General features: G+C 35.8%; 2 protein-coding genes across 2 annotated transcripts in view; one reads left to right on the top strand and one right to left on the bottom strand.

The window, feature by feature from the left end:
• LOC127788817 (uncharacterized) overlaps window positions 1-17,137 on the top strand; it is a 61,503-nt gene extending 44,366 nt beyond the window's left edge. Inside the window, exons 12-24 of the mRNA XM_052317446.1 lie at window positions 1,041-1,115; window positions 1,211-1,345; window positions 2,736-2,825; window positions 6,198-6,374; window positions 6,479-6,583; window positions 6,666-6,824; window positions 7,141-7,185; window positions 7,296-7,517; window positions 15,507-15,613; window positions 15,706-15,762; window positions 15,861-15,921; window positions 16,004-16,262; window positions 16,728-17,137. Coding sequence (XP_052173406.1) covers window positions 1,041-1,115; window positions 1,211-1,345; window positions 2,736-2,825; window positions 6,198-6,374; window positions 6,479-6,583; window positions 6,666-6,824; window positions 7,141-7,185; window positions 7,296-7,517; window positions 15,507-15,613; window positions 15,706-15,762; window positions 15,861-15,921; window positions 16,004-16,165 — 1,395 coding nt within the window. The 3' untranslated portion in view covers window positions 16,166-16,262; window positions 16,728-17,137. The remainder of the gene's footprint in view (window positions 1-1,040; window positions 1,116-1,210; window positions 1,346-2,735; window positions 2,826-6,197; window positions 6,375-6,478; window positions 6,584-6,665; window positions 6,825-7,140; window positions 7,186-7,295; window positions 7,518-15,506; window positions 15,614-15,705; window positions 15,763-15,860; window positions 15,922-16,003; window positions 16,263-16,727) is intronic.
• On the bottom strand, window positions 14,371-14,586 carry LOC127788818 (uncharacterized). The gene is given in 3 exon segments (XM_052317447.1): window positions 14,371-14,423; window positions 14,426-14,495; window positions 14,497-14,586. Coding segments are annotated over 3 exon segments (213 nt in total).
• Window positions 17,138-24,176: the final 7,039 nt, after the last annotated feature.

The following is a 24,176-nucleotide window of genomic DNA, read 5'->3' as shown; positions in this document are numbered from 1 at the left end:
AGCTGCTTCACAATTGTTTGCTGCTAGAAATTTGTAGAATGTGTTAGCTAGCTCCATTATGAATTCAAACCAGGATTGTGAATATTTGGCCTGATACAAGAGTCGCCTCTAGCCAAGCTAACCTCTTTCCTGCTATAAAGATGGCCTAGCCATTTACAGGCCAGATCCTATTTCATTAGGTTGAGGACTTTTGGTCCTTGATTAATCGGTTAACTACTGTTGTGTACCAATTTTCTAGGCCCATGTGGCATAACGTGAATGGAAAACATGGAACAGGGAGATCTAAAGAGTGGTGGAGGCATATTTTCATCTTCTCAATCAAATGAGCCCCCTTCATCTAAAATCAAAAGACATCATCATAACTTTAGTTTAAAGATTAAATTTTTAATTCTACTACCATCTTCTTCTTTTTTTTTTTTTGTTGGGGGAGGGGGGGTGTTGGGAGGGGGATAACAGTAAAGAATCACATCAACTGGGAAGAGGAAACTTCTTGTTCAATGGTATTTGGTCCATGCTTGGATGGAGAACGTGAAGAATAATCGGAAGGAGCAAAAAATTAATTAATTTAAGCTCAACAGAATCATTGACTTGTAGAGTGCTTAAGACATTGCTGTGGACTTAATATGGCTTTTATGAATGTTTTTCTGCGCACATGATGCAGATCAAGAGTTTTGATCATGCACACCCACATTTTATTTTATGAGGTTTATCATGTTCTTGCTATGCAAGAATTTAGGATGTTTTGCTGATGATATATCCACCATATGATTTGGGTTTGGGGTATTACAGTGTTAAATTGAAATATATACGTATTATATATTTTTGTTGATAAAGCTTTCAATACACATCATTTATTGTTTTGTTAACTCCTATAAGCATCCGTCCAATTGTTGCCAATAGGGCCGAGTTTTCTGATATTTATATGTAACATTTTCGTTGTAATCCTCAATGTTGAATCAAATGCAAGTCTTTTTGCCAACACTGCTAGTTCATACAAAATGTATGCTTTATTTTACGTTTTATGTTTACTTCCTTTGCAGATTAAAGATGACACCAGGAGACCGGTATACTGTGCCGTGATCAAATTGCTTCAGGACTCAGACCTCTGTGTCAGGGTAAAATCATATGAAACGATTGCTGTTCAGCATTCTATATTTGCATTCATTTCTCACTCCTGTTTAATCACCAAAGTTGTTCATTTATATTGCAGCTGGCAGCATCTCGTTCTCTATGCTTTCTGGTTGAAGATGCAAACTTCTCAGAGACAGACTTTTCTGATCTTCTTCCTATATGTTGGGATTTATGTTTTAAACTAGTGGAGGAAGTCCAGGAATTTGACTCGAAGGTTAATTGTTACTAATGTTTCACATCCTAGTTCATGAGTTTTTGAATATTTATATTTTGTCAAAAAAGGAAATAAATAAGGCAGTTGAAGCAAAGTCAAAAGTTTATGAAAATTTGTATTGTCGACTTGCTACAAAATATCAGAAAAGATATATAAACATATATATATATATATAAGTCGAGCTAAAGCAAGAGATAAAAAACAATGGATTTGAACTAATTGAAAGGCAAGGAAGGACAAAAATCAAAAGTTGCTAATAAATAAGGGGGCAATGAAAGAGAGATGGAAGTATTGTTTCTTAAAGTTATTCAATGAAGGTGGAGAAACAAATCTTATTTTGGGCATCTTAATTACTTTGAAGATGATAGGAATTTCATATTCTATAAATGTATGCGTCAAAATGAAATATATTGAGCTATTAAAAAGATAAAAAATAGTTAAGCAGTTGGATTGAATAATATCCCGATAGAAACATGGAAATGCATGGGAGATAACATTTTTGGGTTAATAAAATTATTCCAAATAGTCATTAAATTATTTACTTCAAAGATATGTGTCCAAACGAAAATATATTGAGCTATGAAAAAGATGAAAAATATTAAAGTAGTTGGACTAGATAATATCATGACAAACATGGAAAAGCATAGGAGATGGCATTTTTTGGTTAACAAAATTAGTCGATGTAGTCATTAGATTAGTCAATCCTGCATAATGGGTTAAAGGCTTGATATGTTGTTTTAGTCATTAAGTTATTTACTATTATCCGTAAATATTTGTGTTTCTCCTTGATTAATGTTTACTATTCATGTCGGTAGTAGTCTCATTCACAAAGAAGATATCATTTGCAAACAAGATACACCAAGACACTTCTTGTTGGATGTGTTTTGTGATTTCATCACAATAACAAAGAGAACGACTCAATGCAGATTGTTGATGTAAATCCAATTGTAATTGGAGAAGCCTCAATATCTCCTCCAAAAGTTCTATCACATATTTCTACTTAATAATACATGTCTAATTGTATATAAGCAATCCAAACACTTTTCTTCTCCAATACCTTTCACATAACTTCTTTGGGACTATGTCGGAGCATTTTCAAAGTCCATAAGGACCATACGTAAATCTTCTTGTTTTAGACCTTTCTATTAGACTTTTTAGTTAGAAGTAAGCTTCTATTGTTGGCCTACCAGGCATAAAATGAAATTGATTTTATTCTTTAAATCTTCGGTCAATTATCCTTTTGCAAAGTTTCATATTGTGGCTCATTAGCTTAATTTCTCTATAATTTTTTCAACCATGAACATCTCCTTTATTCTTGTAAATTGGAAATGACCAGATTTTTTATTGTTTTGACAACTTTGACTTACTTATTCTCATTTCTTATTTTCAGGTTCAAGTTTTAAATTCAATATCGATTCTTACTGCACATATTGGTGAAATCATTCCATATGCAAACAAGTTGGTGCAATTTTTTCAGAAGGTATTGTTTGAAAATTCATGCATGGTTTCTTGTACTTTTTGTGCAAATTAATTTATGAAATTAGGGGTGACGTGGACATTCCTATGAAAAGATTTAAATCAGTTTGATTTATCACAATGATGGAGCATGATGTACAAGTCTATATAACAATAGATGGTGAACTTGTAATTAAGCCTATAGTGACTCATTGGCTTACCTTTTGTATGGCCAATCTCAACCTTGGACCATGGAAGTTTTGGCTACTGCAAAACAAATATAGCGAGAGGCCATTTATGCATAACTCTTTTTTTTTTTTCTTTTTTATTTGTAACATGGGGTGTCCGAACCTTCAACCTAACTAATCTTTGTGGGCCCATGCAAACCACCCCATCCATATGAGCCAGGCAAAGCTCCACCACGTGGCAGGCGGAGCCTCACAACAGCCACAAGAGGCACACAGTGCCTACACAAACCCCACCATAATGTATGATGGGCAAAGCACTGCATCAACCACACATAGCATGCAAGGCCATAGATCCCGCCACGCATCATGGTGGGTGTGTCCCTCAAGAGAAGTTGGAAAATGCTTTCCACATGCGATCAACAAGACTCGAACCTACACTAAGTAATCCCAAAATCACAGTGAGTTATGCTTTTAAGCATAAGTCATGGATGGATGTTCATGCTATGATATTATTCCATTTATTTTAGTAAATGGACAACATATAGGGAGAAATTTCTAAAATATGTAGACTAGAATCCCATGAGATGATCCATTTTATTGTTTTATTGCGATAAAAGTATATGACATATTTAAGTTTAGAAATAAATAATGTAGCATTTAAAACTATAAAAACGGCTTATAGTTTACCTATTTACCTTTCTCATTGTGAAGAGAGGGAGTGGAAGATGGTTGGCTTTGAATTTTGAAATGGTTTTTAAGTTACCTTCAAGAAATATTCAAAATACAAAATCATCTTATATTTATGTAATCTCATTACCCTATCAATTTAATCCTACAGAATCCACTAAGTTAACAAATTATTGGAAACAATGTGGCATGGTGACGTTAGGTCCTATATCACTATTTTACTTGAGCTTCTTGCTTTGCAAGAATGTTGCAGTTTGCAAACCATAAAACCAGGCACAAGATGACCTGGCAGGATGACTGAATACATAATACAAGTAGCAACTAATGACAAATTTATTGCAATTGATAGGAAATGGTATAGATTAATACATCAGTAGAATTTTGTTTGACTGCCACAACAGGGGTAGTAAAGAAAATAATTCTTCATTTTGAATAGTGATAAGTAATTAAAATTATGGAGGCTTGTTTATGATAGTGAGATGTCATGGGCCCAGACTTAAAACACCATAGCTACCCAAGACCGACACCTCACTTGTTCGCTCCCACATCTATGTCAGCCTACCTTCGCCCACACGTGTTTAGAAGACAAGTTAGAAAACAAAACCTGAAAGGAAACTTTTAGAGAGAGAAGCTTTGGATTTTGATTCAATTTCCAAATGAATACAAATGAAGAACTTGGCTCTTTATATAGAGCTCAATACATTAAACGCATCTCCCGGCCTACCTCATTAATTATACTCTAGAACATTCTACCAACTACCATTTTCCCTCCAATGCTATTGACATTCTAGCGAATACAAGAATAATCCAAAACATAGGAAAATACAACAGAACTAAGATACAAAAACAAGTGTTACCAAAATGTGTGGAGCTTAGGAGAATTACCTAGAATCTTCTAGAAGACCTAAACCCCCTTGGAATGCCCAGGAAATAGCAAAATACCCTTGAAGGAACTAGAAACTTCTGGAATCTTCCAAAATAACCTCCCAGCTTCATTGCTTTATAGAATCATGGCATGCCAAAATTAGTGGGGCGTGACATAGAGAGCTTGGAGAGTTAAGGTATACAGAGGTAGTATGCTGTTAATGGTCTAAGAGGAAAATTCTACTTCCCTAGGTTCTTTCCTTCAAATGGGACCATTTAAATTGGAAGAAGAGTGTTTGTTACCTTTTGTTACCTAGAACATAGATCAGTTCACTACATGTTACAGGAACCAGGAATGCAGTCCTATATTCTTCTAAGATGTAGAAGTCTAGGAATAATGTTGTATGCATGCCTATGAATTCCATTTGGTAATGACTATTATCTACATTTCCGAAATAAATGAAAAACAAAATTTCTGCCATGATATTGTGGTCAAAATGTCAGTATTGGCACTACTGAACAGTATCTACCAGTATTATATACTGTTTTTGTGTTTGAACTCTGTATAATGCAGAGATATTTCTTTTCTCTGTAGTCTGACTGCACAGAGTATTTCTTGAGACTTTGGATTGCCAAAGTTTTAAATATATTATATTTAGAGTTTCTGCAGTGAGCAGTATGAGAGTTTATAAAGTGCAACTTTATATTTGCACACGCATACATATATATTACAAATATATGTATATATAATATATCAAATTTACACATTAAGTATATTTTAGTTTGAATTATGTTATTTTGTTGATATGACAAAGCATATTTCATTTAGTCTATAACTTATTTACTATAAAAAATTTCCCATAGTTAATATTCTTAATTTTGCGAATGTTATTTATTTCTTATCCAATTGTCAAAATGGGTACCTTATTTAGTATGATACGGATAACTATGATATATTTTATTAATTTATTACAGCAATATGTCTGAAACTGCAATACCATTTCCTATTGAGTAATGCTAGGAGTCATAATTAATGACGGTGTCATCAATCATGTGTCGTATTCTCATTGAAGGAAGTGTTAGGCAAAGGAGACAATGGCATCTGATGTCACCGTCATCAGTCATGACTCCTAGCATTATTCTTTCCTATTGGTATCATTTCGTACCATTGACAAATCTGGTACCTTTTTTTGTGGTATGGTACTGATAGCTATGGTTGTACTTATTACTATTAGAATTTAGCATATTTCTGAAGTATCTTTTTTAGCAGTTAAACATCTAATGAAATAATACAAATTAGTATATTTTCTGTGTTTAAATTAATAATATTAAAACACACTTCTCAAAACATGGACAAGTTTTTCTCTTAAAATTTGTTGTCAAAAACCTTCCCTACATTTTAGTTCATGGTATTTGATTCTTTTGCTCCTAAGAAAACTTTTAAGGAAATAAATCTATGAACTTTATATCACCTAGACCCCACATAATGGGATAAAGGCTTTGATATATTGTTTAGGATTGTCATGGATCACTAAATTCACCATTTTGGTACCATGTTTCAGAACTGCTGTTCCATTTAGTCATTATATTTTCTGGTAAACACTGGTTTTACAAACTGTTCTCACTTTGAATTTGATTATAAGTACCTTTTAACGTAGGCCTGGGAGGAATCATCTGGAGAGAGCCTTCTGCAAATTCAGCTACTCAGTGCTCTAAAGAACTTTGTGGTCACACTTGGTTACCAGTCACCCATTTGTTACAACATGCTGCTGCCCATTCTGCGAAGTGGGATTGATGTGGATAGCCCAGATGAACTTGTGGAAGACAGCATGCTGGTCAATAATTCAGTCTTCTTCTGCTTTCCTCTTGTTAAGAGAATATAAAAGATCACTTTCATATCTCTAGATATGTGTGCTAATGCTTTGTGATAGTCGTGCAGTTATGGGAAGCCACACTTTCTCATGCCCCTTCAATGGTGCCTGAGCTATTAGGTTATTTCCCTTGCCTGCTGGAAATTCTGGAAAGAAGTTTTGATCACTTGAAGGTCTACACAAGTACCTTACTTAATTATCCAGTTTTATCTTTGCACTCTATATAATTTGACATTTAAGCAATTCAAAGTATAGGTTGCTGCAAATATCATTGAAAGCTACATCATTCTGGGTGGAAATAATTTTCTCGGTTTGCATGCTTCTGGCGTTGCTAAGCTTCTTGATCTGGTTGTTGGCAATGTTAATGATAGGGGCTTGCTTTCAATTCTTCCTGTCATTGAAATTCTTATTCAGGTAATTATCTTCTGACTTGCAATTACGAGTACTGAAATTTGACCTTTTGCACATTTCGATATAGAATGGAAAGTGACACTATGGATTCATTTATTATACACTGCATTAAGTTTCACCGTTTTTCACGGAGGATTGTTCACTTTTCTAGACTGTGCTTGAAAATGTATTATTTATAATGATAGTATGATAGACTGCATAACATCATTATATTTTTTCCCCTTCATGCGGTTTCTTTTGAGGTTAAAACAAAAGATGTAGCAGCAGCAGGCTTTTATTTGTTCAAAACAAACTTAAATGTGTTCTTCACTATTTACAGTGTTTCCCGATGGAGGTGCCTTCCTTGATTAGCAGCACTATTCAGGTTAATTATGTTTTTTGCTTGCTTTCTTTCAAAAGTTCTTAATATTGATGCTCATTACCTGGCATTATCACTGGAAGTTTAATTTTTTTTTGTTTGGTTGATATTTTTAGAAATTAATTGTTATATGCTTGGCTGGAGGTGATGACCGTGATCCTTCAAAGACAGCTGTGAAGGCATCTTCAGCAGCCATCCTGGCTAGGATTTTGGTAACAAATACCAATTTTCTAGCCCAGATAACATCAGAGCCATCACTATTGTTACTCCTCCAGAAGGCAGGATTCTCAATTGATGAAAACATACTTCTTTGTCTGGTTGACATATGGCTAGACAAGGTTAGTAGAATGTGTTTACGCTAGCAAGATTACTTTTGAGACTTAATGACAGTGCTTTGTGTTTATGTTTGCTTCAGTTTCTACTTGTATGTAAAAGTGTGGTGTTGCATATGAGGGGGGTTATGTTAATCACATGCAATATCACATTAGACCTCTGTGATTATAAGATATTAATAGATATATAGTTTACTCACAAAGAAGGGTCTTCTATAGTTGGTCTGGTTTTGGAAGGCACCTGATTTGTATGCATGTTATACCACATCAGTACAACCTGCTTTGCTTGATGACTTTCTGCTTTAATTTTAATCAAATGAGAATATTATTCTTCACAAAACTAAATGGTTAATATGTTACCTTTCTTCTGCTTAAAACACAAATTTTGAACTTTTTAGGAAGCAGTGGGCCCTTTCTGCCATCTGTTAAAAATAAAATAGGGACAGATGCTCGACTCGAGATCATCTGTTTCCATAGGACCATATTGGTGAAATATTATGCAATAGATGAGTGTATGGATATATGTCCTTATTTAAGGCTCACTTGATATAGTTTAGGAAACTAGCAGGCGAAATTAGAAATATGTGATCTCGGAAATAGGGTTAGCTAGTTGAGCATTGCCAAGCTATGTTAATGAAGAAGCACAGAAAGAGAGGAAGGGAAAGAGAGGAAGAGAAAGGGAGAATGGATGGGAAATGGATCAATTGTTAGTTAGGTCATATTACATATAAAGACCCTAACACTACTTGTGAAGAACACTAATTCTATGCTACTTATGTACAATATTCTATTCTTCAACACTTCCCTCAAGCAAGCACATGCATATCATATGTGCCTAGCTTGTTACATATATAGTCAACCCTTCATCCTCAAAGTGACTCAATAAACAAATCAGCTAACTGATCATTTGATCTGAGTAAAGAAGTGTTGTGATCTCTCTAGAAAGCAGCTTTTCCCTCAAGAAATGACAATCTATCTCAATATGTTTAGTTATTTCATGAAAGACTGGCTTGGATGCAATAGATCCACTTGTTCATCACATATGAGATTCATAGGCCCTAGATCTCCAAATCTTAACTCCTTAAGGAGTTGCTTAAGCCAAATAAGCTCGATGTAGCAAGAGCCATAGCCCAATGCTTGACTTCTCACTGGACCTTGTCACAGCTGTCTATTTCTTGCTCTTCCATGGATACTAGATTGCCTCCAACAAGAACACAGTTGCCTGAAGTAGAACCCCTATCTTGAGGACTGCCGACCCAGTCTGCATTTGTACAACTAGTAATCTGTATGTGAACACAATTCTCAAATAACAAACTGTAGATTTACGGATATTTCAGCATTAATGCCACAAATCTTCTCTATTTAGGCAATGTTTAGTTAGGGAATGTACAGTTAGGCAATCTTCTCTGTTTTCCTTGTTTCCTTTTTGGTTGATTGATGATTTGTAGGAGATTCAAATCAGTTAGGGATTAAATGAGATTCCTTGCTTGTATATATATGTATCTACAATGTACAGCTATTGGTAAGAAAAAATCATCTTTTTCTTCATGGTATCAAATCAGGTTTAGGTTTCTTGTTCCTTTGTCTTTTTTGGCCTTAATCACTAGCATCCCCTCCGTCCCCAATCAATATAAAGAAACTGGTCAGCCAGAGACTGTTCCCAAGTCCATTGCTCATCTCCGGCATTGTCCACCATCATTGTTCTTGTTCATTCTAGCCCCTATCCAACATCGTGCAGCCTCCTCCACTATTGCTAGTCTTTGAGCCACCTTTGAAAGCCTTTCGTCCAGCAATAGTATGGCCGATGAGAAGGGTTCCTCATCGTTGGAAATCATCCCGAGTCATATGGGAGCCGGTGATAACACATCATTCACCATCACCAGCCATAAACTGAATGTCCAAAACTACCTTCAACAGTCCCACTTAGTCTTAATCTTTATTTCTAGGAAAGGTTGGTGAAGTTGTGCAGCTAAAGAAGGAAGATCCAAAGTATCGGCTGTGGAAGATGGAAAACAACCTGGTGATGTCATGGCTCCTCAATTCCATGATGAATGAGATTGGAGAAAATTCTCTCCTTTACGAAATAGCTGTAGAGATTTGGAAAGCTGTAAGGGAGTCGTACTTGCACATCGAGAACACATTTGAGTTGTTCGAAATTGAGTGGGTTCTTCATGATCAAGGGCAAGGAGACCTCATTGTCACTCAATACTTCAACATCCTTTACCAACATTGGCACCAGTTGGATAAGGTTGAGGAGCACAAAGTGCCTGGAAGATGGATCGACCAAAATGTGAGCACTGCCATAAACTTGGCCACATGAAGGATAAGTGCTAGGATTTACATGGAAAACTAGAGGACATGAAGCCAACAAATTGAAGAGAAAGCAGGGGGAGCATGGTGAATTTGGAAGAAAGGACTGGGATGTCTCTCTTTAGCAAAGAACAAATGGAGTTGCTTCAGAAACTCTTTAGCCAGCCACAAAGCAGTCCCTCCTCCTCGATCATTGCAATAGGAACTATGGCTCATAAAGGTAATGTCATTCATGCCCTAAATGTTAAAAGAAGGCATTCAAATGTGTGGATTGTAGATTCTGGAGCTTCAGACCATATGACTGGAGACTCAAGACTTTTCACTAAAATCAGTCCTTGTCGAGAGAAGTGGATTGTTTGGATTGCTGATGGAACAATCCCAAGTGCTCAGAATAGGAACAGTGAAGTTGATCGAGAAGGAACAATGAAGTTGATTGAGAATTTTTTCCTTCACTCGATGTTGTTTGTTCCCAATTTAGATTGTAATCTATTATCCATCAACAAATTTACTCAGGATTATAATTGTGTCCCTAATTTTTTCAAAAATTTGTTTGAATTTCAGGATTTGGATTTGGAGAGGATGATTGGCAGTGCTAGCTAGTGTTTAGGGTTGTACCTAGTAACAAGCAATAACTCTCCTAGTGGACAAGCTCTATAAGTTGGTAATCTAGATTTTTAGAGTTCTTCCATCAATGCTTCTATTCCAAATTCAAACAATCAAGCCATGCTATGGCATTTTCGCTTAGGGCATCCAAATTTTGCATACCTTGAAAAGTTGTTCCCTTCGTTGTTTAAGAATAAAAATCCAATTTGTTTCAATGTGAGGTGTGTCAACTTTCAAAGCATACTCGTAGTTCGTTTTGAAAGAAGTTATACAAACCGTCTCGTCCATTTGCTATGATTCACAATGATGAATAGGGTCCCTCTCACACAAAACATCTTTTGGGGTATTAATGGTTTGTGTCCTTAATTGATGACCACACTAGATCAACATGAATATTCCTTCTGAAGGAAAAATCTAAGGTTGATCAAGTCGTCAAAAACTTCATCATCATGATTTAAACTTAGTTTTATACAAAAATTCAAATTCTGAGAACAAACAATGCAAATGAATACTTCAACTCTATCTTGGGTGATTATTTTTTGATCCAAGGAATCATCCATCAAAGCTCTTGTGTTGGCACCCCTCAACAAAATGGTATTGCCGAACAGAAAAATAGACACCTCCTTGAAGTTGCTCAATCTCTCATCCTTTTGACCAATGTCCCAAAACATTTTTTGGGGGATGCCATTCTCACAACCATCTACTTGATTAATCAGATGCCTTCTTGAGTCCTTGAATTCCAAACTCCACTCCAAGCACTCCTCATTGTATACCCACATTCTCGATTTGTGCCCACCATTCCACTTAAAGTCTTCAATTGTTCAATTTTTGTCCACATTGATCCTCATAATCGTGGAAAGTTAGACCCTTAGTCCCTTAAGTGTATTCTTTTGAGATACTCACCAAATCAAAAAGGTTATAAGTGTTTCTCACCTTTCACTAGATGGTACTACCATTCATTGGATATTACTTTCTTTGAAAATCAATCTTTTATCCCAATCCTACCATTTAGGAGGAGAGTGAGTCAACAAATAAATGTCAATCTTGGGATGTTGAGACTTTCTCTACTTAGTACACTTCTTACATCCTTGTCTGCCATTTCTGGTGTCACTAAACCTCTCACAATAGTCCAGCTTCCGTCTCAATTTGAGACAAATCTTCTCGAGTCTAATCCTATTGCAGTAGACTTGCCAACAAATAAAGAGCTTCATGTCTACTCTAGGAGAACAAATCCTCAAAATCAAGGAAAACAATGATCACTAATCGAACCTGACCATGAGACCAATTTGGATTCAATGAATGAAGGCAACACATTTTCTGAAAATATTCCTGGTGAGGCACTTGAGAATGATTTGAATTGGCCAATTGCACTAAGGAAGGGAGTGAGATCATGCACTCAACATCTCTTTCATAATTACATCTCTTACAAGAATATCTGACCAAATTTCCACGTAGTTGTTAGCAATTTGGATACAATTCAAGTCCCCACCAACATCCAAGAGACACTCAAAGACCCCTCATGGAAGTCAGCAGTTTTGGATGAGATGCGTGCCTCAGAGAAGAATTAGACTTGGGAGATCACTAATTTGCCTTCAAGGAAAAATCTAGTTGGATGCAAATGGATTTTTGCAATTAAATATAAGGAAAATGAGAGATATTACAATGTAAAGCTTGCCTTGTTGCGAAAGGGTTCACATAGTCTTATGGTATTAACTACCAAGAGACCTTTGCTCCTGTGGCTAAACTCAATTCTATTCAGATTCTCTTGTCCCTAGCAACAAACCTATACTGGCCACTGTTTCAACTTGATGTGAAAAATGCATTCTTAAATGGTAACTTAAAAAAAAAAGTGTATATGAAGAAGATTCCCTAGGTTTTGAGACTACAAACAACCAAGTGTGCAAGTTTAAAAGATCGCCATATGATCTCAAGTAATCACCAAGAGCATGGTTTGAGAGGTTTACAAGAGTGGTGAAGCTTCACGGCTATTCCCAAGGTCAAGCTGACTATACCCTCTCCGTGAAGAGGTCTCCTGAAGGTAAAATATCCATCTTATTTGTATATGTTGATGATATCATTCTCACTGGTGATTTCATAGAAGAAATGATTGGTCTAAAGAGAGCGCTTGCCAAGGAGTTTGAGATCAAAGACTTAGGAAATCTTTGATATTTCCTAGGAATGGATATGGCTAGATCTAGCAATGGAATTTCTGTGTCTTAGAGAAAATATGTCTTAGATCTGGGGGAATGTGGGATGCTAGGGTATAAGCTTGCTGACAGCCCAATGGAAGCAACCACCAAGCTCGAAAAAGGAGAGAAGGGTGCTCTAGTGGATAAGGGCTGGTATCAAAAGTTAGTTGGTAGACTTATATATATTTCTCACACCATACCTAACATCTGGTTTTTAGTTAGTGTTGTGAGCCAATTTATGAGCGATCCAAGAGAATATATGGAGGCAATTTACAAAATCTTAAAATACTTGAAACTAACTCCTGGTAAGGGTCTCTTCTTTAGGAAAGGCTCCAACCAAAAGGTAGAAATCTATAGTGATGCAAACTGGGTTGGTTCAATCACAAATCGAAGGTCTACATTCAGGTACTGCACCTGTGTGGGGAAATCTTGTCACTTGGAGAAGCAAGAAATAATCAGTTGTCTATAGGAGTAGTGCAAAAGCAAAATTTTGCGCCATGGCACATGGTATGTGTGAAGGGATTTGGATAAAAAGATTACTTGAAGAACTTGAAGTCAAGACCGAAGGCCCTATGAAACTCTGTTGTGACAATCAATCTGCTATTAGTATTGCCAAGAACCCTATGCACCATGACAGGACTAAGCATGTGAAAATTTATCTCACTTCATCAAAGAGAAACTTGAAGAGAATGTCATCAAGCTAGTCTACACCCACAAGTTCTCAGGTTGTAGATATCACAGAAATGCTTCCAAGCTTGGGATGAACAATATCTTCACCCCAGCTTGAGTGGGAGTGTAGATTTACGGATATTTCAGCATCAATGCCACGAATCTTCTCTATTTAGGCAATGTATAGTTAGGGAATGTACAATTAGGCAATCTTCTCTGTTTTCCTTGTTTCCTTTTTGGTTGATTGATGATTTGTAGGAGATTCAACTCAGTCAGGGATTAGATGAGATTTCTTGCTTGTATATATATGTATCTACGATGTACAGCTATCGGTAAGAAAATAAATCATCTTTTTCTTCGCAAATTTATACTAACAGAGCCCTTGATATCCTCAATGTGAACCAAAATATCCACGACTGTCACAAAGTATGTCTTAAGAACTGACTAAGCACACTGACTACAAAGTTAATATTAGGCTGGGTGGCAGTGAGGTAATTAAGCTTCCCAACCAACCATCTATATCTTCCAAGATTCGATATGGGCTCCCCCTGATGAGGAACTAGCTTCACATTAGGATCCATAAGAGTGTCTACAGGTCTAGAACCAAGCATGCTAGTCTTCTCCAAGATATCAAAGGCACATTTGCACTGAGATGTGCAAATGCCATACATCAATTGAGCCATCTCAATACCAAGGAAATATCTCAACCTGCTGAAATCCTTTAGTCTGAAAATGAGAATGCAAGTGGTTCTTCATTTGTGAAATTCCAATCTCATCACCACCTGTAATCACTATATATGATGTTATGCCAAAAGACTGCACCACAGTACTGAAGCGACCATACCAGCACCAAAGAGATTGCTTCAGTCCTTACAATGACTTCTGAAGATCACACACCAATCTAGACTCCCCTTGAGCAACAAACCCATGAGGTTCATAGATACCTCCTGAAAATCACCACGAAGTCTTTTTTTGTGTCCAGCTACTAGAGAGGCCACTGACAATAGCAGCAATAGAAAGAAACATACTAAAACAATCTTGGCAACTGGTGAGAGGGGCTCCTGTTGTTTGTGAGAAGGAAAATGGACTTATCCTTTGTTGCATTTGGCACGTGATGATAAAGAGCTTTGCCTATCAATCAACAGTGGGTTGAGGGAGCCCTTGGGATTGCTTTGTTTTTCTCTCCTTTCCTATCAGCGAGTTCTGATCCTTTCTGTTCGAAATTACTTCATTCGTACTGAACCGCTTGCAGAATCAAATCCTTTTCCAGAAGATCCTATATCAGCTATGCATACTCCTTACATTTATGCTGGAGATATCGCCAGTGACATTGGTTTTGGCTTATGTAGATAAAAAATGATGAATCACCATAATCCAAACCAAAAATCTAGGTATAGCCCTTAGCAACCAATGGAACCTTTAACCGATCAATAGATCCATCAAGGCCAACCCTGACAGTAAACACCCAACGACAGCCAACAGTGGACTTCCCCAGAGGATGCGAAACAAGGTCCCACATGCTATTATCCAATAAGGTAGACATCTCCTCTTCCATAGCTTGATGCCACCTAGGATGAGAAAGGGCTTTGTTATCTGTTTTAGAAGAGAGAAGAAAAAGCAGAAACAAAAGCAGAATGTATGGAAGACAAATGAGGGTAAACAATGGATCACAAGGAAAAACAAAGTATGAGGAATGACACCATTAAGTACAGTAGAGGGAATGTCATTGATCAAATAACATGATGTGAGAACTGCAGCATCCTGGAAAGGAGGAACATGCATATGTAACAAAAGAGTGCAAGCAGTCTCAATGAGACGTCGATTCTTAGGTTCAGCTACCCTAGTTTGTTGTGGGATACAAGGGTATGATGATTGGTGAACAATACCCCAAGAAGATATAAAAGCTTGTAAAGCTGTAGAAAAATATTCTTTAGCACATCACTATGAAGAATATGCACAGAACAATTAAACTGATTGCAAAATGTAGTGGAAAGAGAACAATTCACTGCGATCTTTTATTGAGCAGAGCCATGTACAACAAAGTAGTCATCAATGAAAGTAACAAATTCTGGTTTCATTATCTGCTTCAAGCTGATTGTTTTGTGTTTTTTCTTTGTTTGGTCAACTATCCCTCTTGTTGACCCCAACTAATGAGATTAAGATTTGTGATTGTTGTTTTGTAGTAGCGGTGGTAGTAAACTCTCCTTTTCTGGCTTGGTCACAGGTTGATAATGTAACTTCTATCCAAAGAAAGGCATTTGGTTTAGCCCTTTCCATAATTTTGACATTGAGGTTGCCTCAAGTTCTCGATAAACTGGATCAAATCCTAAGGTATATCTTACACTTTACTTTGGTTTGGTGGTCCATTCATAAATATGCATCAGATAATCTCCGCAGCTAACATATTTTCGTTTGTACATTAGTGCATGCACAAGTGTAATATTGGGTGGAAATGAAGAGTATACTGAGGAAGAGTCCAGGTTAGATCATATATGATGTTCGAACTTCTTCAATGCTTTCTGCTTACTTCTGGTTACCATAGAACTGACAACTCTCATCTTTCCTAATAAAATAACAGTAGTGATAATTCAAGCCCCAGAAGACCCCATCTTCCGAGCAAAGAGTTCCAGAAAAGACAGGTGAGCATCCTTGGGAGTATCCAGAATTTGAGATGATCACATTAGAATAAATTATGATTGAAAATTTTATTTCTTTTATTAGATCAAGCTGTCAGACCCTATAAACAAGTTGTCTTTAGAGAACTCAGTGAGAGAGAATCTTCAAACTTGTGCTGCTCTTCATGGGGACTCTTTCAATTCGGCCATTGGTAGAATGCATCCTGCGGCATTCACCCAGCTAAAGCAGGCATTGAAAATGCCGTAGGCTGGATTGCTGTATCCAAATCTTCTGGTGGTGCCAGCCCATGCTCCAATTTTCCGATTTATCCATTTTCTATATTACAGAAAGAGAATATATAGGGGTAAGTTTCCATCATATTTCTGATGATAGCTTTTATGGTGTCAAAACTTGGTTTTGCATGGTTTGGTGCATGTGGCTAGAGTTTATGCAATTTGCAGTCGTGCACTTGTATGGTGTAGTAGTTAGGGAAAGATATGCTTCTTAGCCATGTTTGGCACTAGGAATCTTGGAAGAAAAACTTTAGATAGGCAAGGTTAATATTTTTATTTGCATGTCAATGCGTATATATACGTTAAATAATTTTATTTTTATTCTCTCTATAAAGTCTGTTAAAAGTTCCTGTTTCAAACATAATAATGTTAATGTGTGAAGGATAGTTGGAACTTTTTCCTTAAGTGATGCATGTGGCTAGATCTAAGGCAGATTGCAGTCCCGTATGTATGCTTTGTTTAAAAGGGAAAGATACCACCATACCACCATGCTTTTTTTTAAATGTATTCTAAGTAATTGTTTTGTTGTGTTGCAGGTGATTTTGAAGCTTCCTTGGTTGACATTTGGTGTTGGCGGTGGAATTTTGAATTCTTTCATTTTGTTTTCTTTTTCAATTCTTACATTAGTAGTTAAGAATGAATTGTCAAGTGTTGTAAGTAAATGTTTCCTGGCGCCACAAACTGTAAATAGCGGGATCCCATATGACAGTGTGGCACAGGGCTTGACAACTTCTAAAAGCACCCAGGCATTGCAGTGAGTGAGTGAGTGAGTGAGTGATAAAGAGAGAGGAGAGAGAGAGGGAAAAGAGAGACTTGTTGAGCTTTGTTAATCCAACCAAAAGAAAAAAGATTTTGATGGTGCATTTGTGTTTTGCACTGTGAATCCTCCTCAAACGTACAAGTTAAAAAAGCACCGATAGATGGATACTACCTTTGTCGTCGTGTATCTATCTGAGCCTGCGAGGAGGTTACGGGCCTGTCTCGTGCTGCTGCTGCTGCTGCTATGCTCTCTGTGGTGTTTTATTGCTGGTGCTTGGTGAATGTGTTGCTAATGAAAGTAATGTTTAGTAACTAAGCTTGGGAATGGGATTGGGTTTTAATGAACATTAAAAGCAAGTAACGCATTTGGTTAATGGATATGCAACATAACTAAAACAATACTGTTATATCAATCAATAATTTCAAACAAATATTTTAAATTAAGACTCCATTTGGTTTATATTAAAATGTAAAATTTACATAGCGATAAACAACTCCCAGTAATTTGGCTTTTATTTATAGAAAATATTTTATATAATAATAAAATGAAAACCATTTTTTGTATGAAATATTTCTTTACTTAATGTATGTAAAATATCATGCAAATGCAAGGCTAGTATTAGTAATTCAGTACGTATTTGAAAATTAGATTTTTTCTTTTTCTAAAAATAGACTTAAAATGTAAGTTTAACATAGCAAAGGACTAAAAAGCATTATTTCACAGCAAAATAAGATAAAAATAATTTTTTAGAGCAAAACTCTTTACATATAATTTTTGTTTTAAATTTAAAATATTTCTCTTCCCAACAGAGCCTGAGTTATTAATATCATTTCATCTATTTGAAATAAATAAATGAATTCATATTTATTCTATTATTTAAGAAAAAACTAAATTTAATGTTTGAAGTTTTTTATTTTTTTTCGAAAATGGCTTTATATATTTTGCTAAGAAAACATGATTAAAAATCATCTTTTCAGAACTTTATCTTGTGAATTAAAATGAACAACTTAGATAATCTTATAATTATACTAACAATCATTATTGATTAAAATTTGATTTAAAAATAGAATTAAATTGAAAACCCCAAAGCAACATCCTTGAAATGAATTTTTATTTGAAAGTTTTTTTTTTTTTTTTTGTGTAGCGTTGTCCGCCTTTCATTCATAAATAAAGAATTAATTTTAAATTGATAAAATAATAAATAAACAAAATGAAAGTTTTATAAGAATCAAAATGGGGGAGGAATTCATAATTAACCTAGATCTAATGTATAAAATCGTTTTTATCCACTTTATAGAAAAAAAACGTTTTTGATCATCCAAACTAACTAATTATGCTCTATAGCTACTTTTCTGTTAAATACCAAAAATACCCTTAATGAGATTTTAAAATAAAAAACACACATTGCCCTTAGCCTCATTTATCAAAATACCCTTGTCTCTTTCATATTGCCTTTCATTTCTCTCTCATCTCCCAACGTTTACGTTACTCTCTTTCTTTCCATTATTAAACCATCCAAACTCAGTCATGTATTATACATTCATTTTTTTTGCTTGTTGGGTCAATCAACATTCTCCATCATTCATAGCGATCTCATTGAAATCTCATTCAACAAGATTCTCTCTCTAACAAACAATTTCACTAACTGAATCTCTAGGGATTGATTTGATTTTTATTTGTTTTATTTTGTGTTCACATTGCATATAAAGGCTAATTGTTGTCGTGAGTATAACATATTTTGGAGTATTAAATAACTTGAAAAAATCCCATGCAAAGAAAAGAAAAAAAAAAGATCAAAAAAATTATTTAAAAAAAAAATCGAGTTTTGTGGGCAACTAAACCCGGTTCCGAGTTTTGTGGCCCACAAAATCTGATTTTTTTAAAAAAAATGAACTTTTTGATCTTTTTTTAATTTTTTTTGGGCCATGGGTTTAATAAAAGTTATCCGATAAAAAATGATATTTTTTTACATTTTTGACTTAATTGAATTTATACTTCACAATAAAAAATAATAGAATGATAATAAAATACAACCAATACATGATTAAGTCTTTTAACTACTAACAATATTGGATTAAATTGATATAATGATTATAAAATTTACCCAAAAATAAAGTATAATTTTTAAACAATAATTTATCTTTTGGACTACTAGATAACTTGGAAAATTCTCATGGTCAAGAAAAGAAAAAAAATCAAAAAACCATTTTAATAAAAAAAAATCGGATTTTGTGGCCCACAAAACCTGATTTTTTTTAAAAAAAATGAATTTTTTGATTTTTTTTTTAATTTTTTTGGGCAATGGGTTTTTTAAAAGTTACCCAATAGAAAATGATGTCTTTTTATATTTTTTGGCTTAATTAAATTTATACTTCACAATAAAAAATAATGGAATGATAATAAAACACAACCAATATATGATTAAGGGTTCTAACTACTAACAATATTGGATTAAATTGATGTAATGATTATTAAATTTACCCAAAAACAAAAGTATAATTTTTAAATAATAATTTATCTTTTGGACTATTGGATAACTTGGAAAATTTCCATGGCCAAGAAAAAAAAATAAAAACAAAATTTAATAAAAACAAATTAGGTTTTGTAGCCCATAAAACTTGATTTTTTAAAAACAATGAATTTTATGATTTTTTTTAATTTTTTTTGGGCCATGGGTTTTTTAAAGGTTACCTAATAGAAAATGATATCTTTTTACATTTTTTGACTTAATTAAATTTATACTTCACAATAAAAAATAATGGAATGAAAATAAAACACAACCAATACATGATTAATGGTTCTAACTACTAACAATATTAGATTAAATTGATGTAATGATTATAAAATTTACCCAAAAATAAAAATATAATTTTTAAACAATAATTTATCATTTGGACTATTGGATAACTTGAAAAATTCCCATGGCCAAGAAAAGAAAAAAAAATCAAAAAAACTATTTTAATAAAAAAAAATCGGGTTTTGTGGGCAACCAAACCCAGCTCCGGGTTTTGTGGGCCACAAAACTTGATTTTTTTTTAAAAAATGAATTTTTTGATATTTTTAAATTTTTCTTTTTTTTGGACCATGGGTTTGATAAAAGTTGCTATAACATCTCGTTCAAGGAATAGGAAGGACCGGAACAACTTACCTTCATGGGCCTACGCGAACTTCTCAGGGGGTCACCCATCCCTAGATTACCCCAGGTTAAACACGCTTAACTTGAGAGTTCTTTGCTAACATTCAGCCCAAAAGGTATTCAGCTGGTGTTGTTTCATTTCTTACACTATCCTCAATATATACTAACTTTTCTGGGCTCTCGGGGTATTACATTCTCCCCCCTTAAGCACATGACGTTCTCGTCATGCGACCTTATAACCGGTCCCAGATCTCCCCCCTTGCATGACCGATGTGGGATTCGCCTAAGGTGCCTACACGCACCCCCCATAGGGGCCTACACACACCCCCCTCGGGACTCAGCCTCCTTGCTGAGGCTTGCCCCACCATCGCGCTCAGAGGCTTAAGGTTCGGCTTTGATACCAACTGTAACGACTTGCTCCCACTTACGGGCACCACCGGTAAATAATCGACCGGATTACTCACCTGACGAATCACAACTGAAGGGTTGGACTATGTTTCAACAGCAAACGCCTTAGGTGGGAACTAGGCTTCGTCTTTCCCTTCGCTCCACTCAGGAATCGGTCCCAACTCAAACAAGAAAAACTCAGCGGACCAAGACCCAAAACCTGAGTAAGCTTCACCTCTCTTCAGCTCGCCTCATAGCCAGCCAGAGGTGACCCAAGCATAAAGATAGCATAACAAACACTTCACTGAGTATTGGGGATTTATGAGAACATACCTCGCTGTGATTACTCGGTCCGAAACTCGGCTTCTCCAACTGAGCCATATACCACGAACAATCTCACAATCATTTATCACACTACGATGATTTCAACAATTAAATACATCTAGTGCTCAATATCGCTTACATTCAATTACATGAATACATATAAAAATTTCAGGGGAATACACAACAACACATCTCAGGCAACAAGGCTAATTGCCACAACCGCCTCCTGGCGCCATCCCTGCTTGCATCTGGACTTGCAATATCTACACATGAGGTAAAATCTCATGAGTCACAAAGACTCAGTAAGGGTATAATGCATGTAAATATGAATATAACCATGTTTATATATGTCAATGCATACAAATGAGGTTAGGCTCACTCATCCTCACAACCCTCCAAGGTTTGAGGCATTAACCTATCAGTCCTTACAACACTAGTCCTTCTTATGGCCATAGATCCACTAGATCTCGCATCACGCAACTGTTAATCACTACATGAAAATACAATATAAAAACATTATCAAACACATTTACCAACTTGCAAGGCCACCTCTACATAGGGTTGTCCCTTACCTGGCTCGAAGCTTCATCCCTGCCTTGACATGAATTCCAGCATGAATCTCAAGTTCCTCTAGGATCACTGCCTTCCAGGTCGAACCTAGAGACAAACAGGCAAAACCCCACCATATCAAGCATTAACCAACGCTTTCGTTTTTTGCTTACACCGCAAAATCACGCATCAACACTATCTCCAAACAACACTAACCACGGCATACACCAGCCGTCAATAATTTTCCAAACAACCCCGACATAGGGTTTAATCCAATAAATAACTAATCTACATTAACTCGCTTAATGCAAATAATTTGGGAAGAAAAATATTAATTTACCTCGACTCATCTGGAGAGAAATTCGAAAAAAAACGTCCACCGACGTTATCTCCCGAGCTGCCATTTGCGCCTAAAATTTTATTTCCAAACTTCTGACACGCTCCTCTAGCCCCAATTAAATTTCCAAAACTTTCCCCCGTTGTTTTGAAATTTTTCAGAATTTTCCTTATTTTCTCATTTATTTTCTTTTCTTTTCTTTTCTTTCTTCTTCCCTGTTTCTTTCTCCTGCGCGCGGTTACTGTTCATGCTTCTTCTTCCTTGCGCGGCCGACCTGCCCGCGCCTCCCGCCAGCCACCACTTGGCCTTCCAGTGCCATCGCCACCCCCGCTGGAGCTGCCATCATCACTCGCTGCCATCGGTTCCAGCACCGTCGCGCACTGCCATAGCCACCGTGAGTTGCCCCCTGCGCGTTGTAGCTTCGGCGCATCCGCCATGGCCGTGCCTGGGAGCTTGCAGCTCAACCATACCGGGTCACCTTCGACCTAGCCAGCAGCCACGTTGGCCTCCAACGAGCTCGCCGGCCTCTGCCATGGTCGCCACCAGCTTCCTCGCGACCTCTCCAGCTCTGCCTAGCGTGCCGCTTGAGCTGTCATGGCTGCCATCGCTGACCTCCAGCGCACCTAGCATCGACCTTGCTTCTAGCTGCTATTATTGTCGACTTTAGGCTACCTCTGCGCTGCTTGAAGCTCTAATCAGCACCGACATGAGCCTCCAGGCGAGCCACAGCAGCCCGCTGCTTCGCCTTGCATGCCCCGCGTCGGCCATGGCCATCTTCACCGCTGGTTCTTCTTCCAGCCACCGGCCTTATCTCACTCTCTCAACATCTCTCTCATTCTCTCGATCTCTCGATTGCTCTCCCAAGCTCTCTCTTCCCCGATTTCACTTCTCCCTCTTTGTTTTGATTTCAAAATTTGAAATCTTGGTAGCAGCTCACGGTTATATATATATATATATATATAAATTACACATTTAACCCCTAAATTTCTTAATAAAATCACTTTAGAAATTAATAATTGCACTTGGGAGATTTTATATTTACACTTGGACCTTCCAAGTTTTAATTAATTATCATCAAAGCCACACAATAACTTGATTTCTCAAAAATTAGTTGTCAACATTTACTTGGGAATATCGATTTCTTCCCTGTGCCTGCACGGGACCTTTATTTTACCCAAAAACACCTAAGGGTTGTTTTATTCACAAAATCGGACCACCCTTAGAGTCCCCTCAACTTCCCAGAGGTCCCCTGTAACCATTTGATATCGGCAACCATTCGGTATCGACACCCATTCAAGTTTATACAAAATTTATTTCCAAAATTATTCCCGATCGGATTGCTTCCAGCATCAGTAACCTTATCTCGAGACGATCACCAATCTCATGCGCTTTTCCTTGGACATCCAAGTCCCAAGGCAATCCCTACGGTCAATTAGGTAATTTATTAATTAATATCTCGAAATCGATTTTTTTCCTTACTGGACCACCCGAGGTCCTGTCAAAATAATCCAAATTTATTTATTTTTAATACTATGTAATACCGAGTATTACATTCTTTAAGGGGGTGGAATGTAATACCCGGTAGAAAATGAAAATGATGTCTTTTTACATTTTTTGGTTTAATTAAATTTATTCTTTACAATAAAAAATAATAGAATGATAATAAAACACAACCAATACATGATTAATGGTTCTAACTACTAACAATATTGGATTAAATTGATGTAATGATTATAAAATTTACCCAAAATAAAAGTATAATTTTTAAATAATAATTTATTTTTTAAACTATTGGATAACTTGGAAAAATCGCATGGCTAAGAAAAGAAAAAAAAAAGATATAAAAAATCATTTTAATAAAAAAAAATCGAGTTTTGTGGTCAACCAAACCCGGCTCCGGGTTTTGTGAGCCAACAAAACCCGGCTTTGAGTTTTGTGGCCCACAAAACCTGATTTAAAAAAAAAAAAAACTTGATCTTTTTTTAATTTTTTTTTTGGGTCATGGGTTTTTTAAAAGTTACCCAATAGAAAATGATGTCTTTTTATATTTTTTGACTTAATTAAATTTATATTTCACAATAAAAAATAATGAAATGATAATAAAACACAATAATACATGATTAATGGTTCTAACTACTAAAAATATTAGATTAAATTGATGTAATGATTATAAAATTTACCCAAAAATAAAAGTATAATTTTTAAACCATAATTTATCTTTTGGTCTGTTGGATAACTTGGAAAAATTCCATGGCGAAGAAAATAAAAAAAACCATTTTAATAAAAAAAATTGGGTTTTGTGAGCAACCAAACCCGGCTCCGAGTTTTGTGGCCCACAAAACCTGATTTTTTAAAAAATTAGATTTTTTGATCTTTTTTTAATTTTTTTGGGGTCATGGGTTTGATAAAAGTTGCATAATGGAAAATGATGTCTTTTTACATTTTTTGGGTTAATTAAATTTATACTTCACAATAAAAAATAATGGAATGAT

This window comes from Diospyros lotus, chromosome 13, assembly GCF_014633365.1.
Source record: "Diospyros lotus cultivar Yz01 chromosome 13, ASM1463336v1, whole genome shotgun sequence".
In the NCBI taxonomy this organism is placed as follows: Eukaryota; Viridiplantae; Streptophyta; class Magnoliopsida; order Ericales; family Ebenaceae; genus Diospyros; species Diospyros lotus.
Note: the sequence above shows the minus strand (reverse complement) of the source record. Positions and strands in the feature narration are given on the sequence as shown.